General features: G+C 35.9%; 1 protein-coding gene across 2 annotated transcripts; it reads right to left on the reverse strand.

Annotated features, from left to right (window-relative positions):
• Positions 1-10: 10 nt before the first annotated feature.
• On the reverse strand, positions 11-5,354 carry LOC102604848 (putative disease resistance protein RGA4). 2 transcript variants are annotated; one of them, XM_015305333.1, is made up of 5 exons: positions 1,510-5,354; positions 1,278-1,381; positions 681-843; positions 504-606; positions 11-271 (listed from the first exon to the last, which is right to left on the reverse strand). In XM_015305333.1, the coding sequence occupies exons 1-2, from the start codon at positions 5,216-5,218 to the stop codon at positions 1,374-1,376; spliced, it is 3,717 nt and encodes a 1,238-aa protein (XP_015160819.1). In that variant the 5' UTR covers positions 5,219-5,354; the 3' UTR covers positions 11-271; positions 504-606; positions 681-843; positions 1,278-1,373. The 2 variants fall into 2 exon arrangements, with proteins under 2 accessions (XP_015160819.1, XP_015160818.1); XM_015305332.1 differs by having other exon boundaries at positions 11-308.
• Between the last annotated feature and the right edge of the window lie 1,220 nt (positions 5,355-6,574).

Raw genomic sequence — 6,574 nt, forward strand, 5'->3', positions numbered from 1 at the left:
TGAAAAAGAAATAGGAAAAACAAAATAATGTCAAAAACTGTGAACATAATTTGGAGAAGCGTCTACAATCAATGAAATCCAAAATGAAATCTGTCTTGAATCTAAGAATCCTGTGTCAGCCGGAACATACATTTTGTCTTCGTATCACAGCTTCATCTTATGAATAGCTCATGAACAGAATTCGATAGTGAGAGAAAGTAGCTTTTCAAGCAAAACTTGAACAGTAGCACTAATTACAGGGTCGGCCATTGTTGCATTTGCTCCTTCAGACCTTCACAATGTCTTCTTCTCAAAAGTGTCTTCTTTTACTAAAAGAAAGTGAATAATTTATACACAATGAATTCAAACAAAGAATAGCTTTTGTTCTGCCATTGTTGCCTTTGCTTCGCATTTTTTGTATGAAACAGTAATTTTGAATAATTTGGCATATACCGATGAAATGGACTAACTTTACAAATCACAAGACGTAAGTGAGCAACAAAAACCATTTAGAAGAAGCTTACATGGAATGCTTGGTCTGATAAGCAGAGTAGAGAAACCTTCAACTTAATGGACAGATGCCACTCAAACTGGTCCTTCGCAACGGATATTGCTATGATAGCATCCCTGTTAGTAGTACAATATTCTCATGAGAAATGGAGCTGAAAAACAAAACCATATGAAGTTGTTCTTGAACATACAATTTGCCTTTTGTACCGCAGAAACCTCCTAGCTGAATCCATGGAAACAGTCTAAATGTAGCATCATCAGTAAGAATTATTTGATCTGCCACACATGAATAGCTCATAAACTGATTTCAATGGCACCAACCATCCATACCTTTCATTAGCTTCACCATAGCACCTGAATAGATATGACAAATACGGAGATTCTTCTTCTTTCATATAGGTTGGGAAAGGGAAGGGGTCAGGCTTTAATATAACGAAAGAAAGGGGAAAAATAGTCGGAGTTCAAATATAGTGAGAATGCAATACATGACTTTCCTATCATCATGTAATGTTATGGACTGAAACTAATGTAGGCTCTATCTAACAGCTTACTTCCTAAATCTCCTTGCAACTAACAAACTGATTTTCTTTCAAAACTGATATTTTAGCAGTTCGACAATTTTACTTCTGATTCTCCTTATTGCATCACTCAACTATCTCATTTTGCACTAGAAATCAGCTCAAACAAAGGAGACCAGAATTGAAGTTTGCAAGAAGCATACATAGAGCTCTTTGAACGATAACGACATGCGATAGCTCATTTTATTTGAGAGATTCTGTAGTCCTTACCAAATATTCATGGAAGAGCCAGTAACAGGTCTATAGCCGAAGAATATGTCCCGGAGAGACTGTTTACCACAGAAACCTTGTAGCATAGCACTTGTTCTAGTCGCCTATGACAAAGAATATAAACTTTGATGATTAAAACACATCTTTAAAGGAGTGAATATCTCAAAAGTATCAAATAGTTCCAAAGGATTGAATGAAAAGCTTCGAAAGCTAAAGAGAAACAGAAACTTACGCAAGTCCTGAATTGTCGTGAACTCCACGCTAATTTGTGGAATATGAGAAATCTTGGACCACTGTGAGTTTGTGCCACTACGATTGGTGCAGCTTTCTTCCAACTGTGGACAGCCTTTAATGTTCAGGCGCCGTAATTTGGTGAGGCGCCGCATGGCATCTCTGGATGGAAGATGCTGTAGATTTTTGCAGTTAGATAAACTTAACTCTACCAAAGAAACAAGGTTGCCAAGCCCATCTGACAGAGCTTCTAAGTACGGACAATCATTGATCAGCAGATGTTGTAGCTGTTTGCAGCTTACTAGCTCCAATGTTTCAATAGGAAAAGACTTGATTCCAAAATCAGTTATTCCGATCTCTGTTACGGAAGAGAATTCCAAAAGCTGATAGGGCAGAGAATCCCAGTGTGCATGTCCGTACACCCACAGCACACAAAGGGATGATAGCTGCTGAATGCCATTAAAAATCAATTGGAATGCCTCAAAATCCACCAACTCTGAGAAAGGACCAATATGCAATGTCCTTAACCCTGTGAGACGGTGAAGGCTCCCTGCAGGTACACTTCCCAATTTGGGACATTTTGATATATTCAAATATGAAAGTGAAGGCATTTCCCACACATGTAAAGGCAAGGAAACCAAGTTGTTACATTTGTTGACATTCAGAGATTCCAAAGACCGACAATGCTCTAGCAGTCCGCTTGATAAACTAGTCAATCCATCACAATTGTATAACCGAAGTTTTAGGAGGGAAGTCAAATGATTCACTCCTCTGGAAACAGGAATGGAACTGAAATTGGTGCAGTCGCCGATACTTAAGCTTTTAAGAGAACGGAGATTGTACAAGCTTTGTGGCAATTCACGGAACTCTCCACAATTTAAGACCAAAAGATGTTCAAGAGAGAAATTGTTGCATAGTATCTCATCTGTAAGACAAGTGAGCTGTTTCACATCTCTGATAATAAGCATTACCAGAGATGTCAAGTTGCTGCACAAGTTCAACAATGGAATTTCACTGTCAACTCCTTCAATGCTCAATTCACGTAGGGTCTCAAATTGATTTGGAGTACTTTTTAGCAAAGGACAGTTCCTAATCGTCAACTTCTTAAGCACAGGAAACATTCTAACTCCAAGTCTGTCTCTACCAACATTTCCCTTTGGTAACAATTGCACTTCCTTCCACTCAGTAAGGCTAGGCATATCCTCCAATAATAGTTCTTTAAGTAACGGAAACACTTGGATATTGGCGTTATTGCTGCTTGATCCATTATTGTTACCATCAATACCATAAAATGTAGGTCCGATGCATTCCACCTTATGGAACCCTACCAGCTCGAGATGCTGAAGGAATTTCAGTTGACCAAGTGATGGAATTTCTTTGCACCTTTTGCAACCACTTAATTTCAACTTGACCAAATTTGGTAGCAACTCTTCACTGAACCATGAAGGAAACCTAGTCCCCAAATAGTCCACTACCGCTAAAGTTTTCAAGTTAGGATGCGGTTGAAGACCATCCAACACATACTCATCACTGGTCTCACATCCTTCTGGTTCATCATGGGACCACACATATTTCAGCTTGTAGATTTTTGGTTTCTCTTGTAGATACGCTGTTCGAGCTTCTTCTCTATTGCATAACAATTGGAGACCTCCAATCATCAATTCACCTCTCAGGTTTTTCAAATGACCTATTTCTTCTATTCGACAGCCTTTCTCTAAACCCACTTTGAAAAACTGTAGGGTCTGAAGACAAGTCAATTTCCCCATGTTAAATGGCATCTGAAAATGTTTATTATCCATACACAGAGAATTGTAATAAACGTGTCTCAAACTTATCATATGTGCCATTTCATCTGGAAGCCCCTTCAGTAAAAAGCATTTACTAACTCTCAAAGTTTGCATATTGTAGAGCTTGCAAATGGAGTTGGGCAAGGCTTTGATCCCACTGTAGGAGAGATCAAGATATCTCAAGTATATTAACTTGCCAATTGAGGCTGACAACTCCTTGATGCCTGATCTGGACAAATTTAAAACTCTCAAGAACTGAAAGCTAAATAGCACATCATTAGGTATATTGCTTCTCGAGAACAATGCGCACAAACGTCCTGGCTCATTTATCTTATCTATTTGATCAATTGGTGAGTCTAATCCAAAATATCGAACTTGAGAAGACATTTCACCAACATCTCCTTTCGGATCAAATAGTTTAGATTTTAAGATATCTCCAGCCAAATCATGCACAAGATCATGCATCTTACAGTGTGTTATAACGTTGTGCTCATCTAGCTTAACATCTTGCAGCAAGGAATTTTGCAACAAGATTTGAAAAAACTTGTGCCCAACATCTTCCATCACAATGGTCTCTTGACATGGATGGAGAAAGCCTTCTGCCATCCAGAGTTGGATTAGTTGGTCCTTTTCAAACTCAAAATCTTTTGGAAACATTGCAAAGTAAGCAAAACATTTTTTCAGGTGCGGAGATGGTAGATAAACATAGCTGAGTTTTAGAATTTTTTTAATGCTATTTTCCCCAAGATCATCTTCATGTGCAACAAGGGAGTTGCTATCAAGAATTGCCTGCCATTCATGTTTTTCCTTGTTGCGTATGAGGCCTCCCAACACACTTGCTGCCAACGGTAGACCTTGACACATTTCAACAATCCTGTTCTCTGTGATTACCATTTCCTCTGGAACTTCCCCATCAACGAATGCTCTTTGTTTGAAAATGGACCAACAATGATCATCTGCTAATTTTCCCAACATATGAAGACCTACAGCTACTGTGGATGCCACCAGTTTCATACGAGTCGTCACAAGAATGCAGTTTCCTCTGGTTGTGTTTATTCCCTTCAAAGTGTCCAAGAACTCATGCCACAATGTTGGGTCAACACGCCACAAATCATCCAGGACAAGCAAATACTTTCTTCCTGCCAGTTCATCTCGGAGCTTCTTGACTATTACATCTCTACTCTGGACCTCAAGTTTCCTCTCTGTCAATGATTCGAGGATCAGTTCAAGAAAGCTTTTTGTTTCTGACATTTCAGGTAGACACAACCAAACTCTCTTTTCAAAGTGTTTCTCGATCTGCTCATCATTAAAAATTCTCTTAGCCACAGTTGTTTTCCCTAAACCCCCCATGCCCACTATGGGAATGGTGCACAGATCAGTATCATCTCTCATGGTCAATATCTTCTCCTTTATTTCAGCAACATCCTTGTCTCTACCAACAACATCAACTACTACGGAATCTGTTTCTCGAATTGGTAGTATTTGCCGAGGAGGAACCATCAGTGATTGGAGACCGAGGTCATTGGCTAACTTATTGATAGCTCTCGACTCCTCATTGATGTTGTTGATTTTTCGAGACATTTTTCTCTTAAAATCTGTATGAGAAAAGAAATCACTGACCTTTTTCATTGGGTTGTTTCGGATCTTCACTTGTCTTTTGAGAGATTCATACCTGAATTCGTCAAACACATTTTCAGCATCTTCAGCAACTCTCTCGAGCATCTTGAGCCATTGTTCAACAGCCTGATCTTCAACTTGTCGTCTTTCAGCATCATGAATGAAAGCTTGGATCAAGGATACATTTTTCGCCAGCATTTCAAGATCTTTCTTGCAGTTCCTTAAACTTTTAACCTCCTCAATAGTGAGAGAAAGCAATTTTTCAAGCACAACTTGAACAGTAGCACCAATTACAGGATCAGCCATTATTGTTTTTGCTCCCTCACAAAGTCTTCTTCCTCTGCACCAAAGTCTTCTTTAGCTAGGAGAAAATGAATGGTAGTAATGACTCCAACAATACAACTATACAAGTATCTCTCAAACAGAAACATGGAGAAGTCAACACTTTTTATCTTTGTTTGGTATATGTAGAAAATATTGTTTATGACTAGATACAATTCCATACTTATTTAATGATGTGACAAATCTCAATTTTTAGGAAAATAGTATGATTAAATGTTATTAAGGACATCTCTAACATTTAAAATGCTAGAAATTGAAATATTGATTTTTATTTTTCAAGTATGTTTTCCTAAAAATTTACAACTTACGCGTTGTTGAATAAGTATCGGAAAAAAAAAGGGCAAACCACATAAATCCCACTAGTTTAGGTCTTAATTATTAAGATTCCCAATAGTTTCAAATATTACTTCATGTACCATATTTTATGCTTAGGATACATGAGTCTGAATCCATGAGATACATGTATCTGCCGAATTTTTAAAATTGAGATATAAAAATTTATTTATTTAAATTAATTGTTTGGAACTAATTTCCTTAATTAGAGGAGTAATTGAGGATTTTCAAAATAAATAGATAATTAATTTCATTTATTATTCTTTAAAATAGTAAAATTCATTAATATTATTAATATAAGATAAAAACATGTATATCTTGGTAATGCAATTTGATTAATTTTAAATTATTACTCTTAAACTAATAAATTCATTAATTTGATGTATCTATTATCAATACATGATGTATCCAACAAACTAAACACTTAGATACATGAGTGTCCTGCAAGTACATTCATATGTATTATAAAAGTATCTAGCATTGATTTTATGTATATATATATATATATATATTAATATTTCATGTATCTTTTATATGTATCTAGTATTAATTTGATGTATCAAGTATCAATTGCATATGTTATATCCAAAAACATGTATCTCGAATACATAGTAAACATATACATCTAATTATGTGTATCTAAATTTCATACGTTATATCCAAAAACATGTATCTCGAATACATAGTAAACATATACATCTAATTATGTGTATCTAAATTTCATACGTTATATCCAAAAACATGTATCTCGAATACATAGTAAACATATACATCTAATTATGTGTATCTAAATTTCATACGTTATATCCAAAAACATGTATCTCGAATACATAGTAAACATATACATCTAATTATGTGTATCTAAATTTCATACGTTATATCCAAAAACATGTATCTCGAATACATAGTAAACATATATATCTAATTATGTGTATCTAAATATGGAATATACAAAAAGAAGAAGCATATACATCTAATTATGTGTAT

The sequence above is a fragment of the Solanum tuberosum genome, unplaced genomic scaffold (assembly GCF_000226075.1).
Source record: "Solanum tuberosum cultivar DM 1-3 516 R44 unplaced genomic scaffold, SolTub_3.0 scf00736, whole genome shotgun sequence".
NCBI lineage: Eukaryota > Viridiplantae > Streptophyta > Magnoliopsida > Solanales > Solanaceae > Solanum > Solanum tuberosum.

What these genes read in the sequence shown, in the direction of transcription:
- LOC102604848 (XM_015305333.1), bottom strand. Translation starts at nt 5,218, where the DNA reads ATGGCTGATCCTGTAATTGGTGCTACTGTTCAAGTTGTGCTTGAAAAA.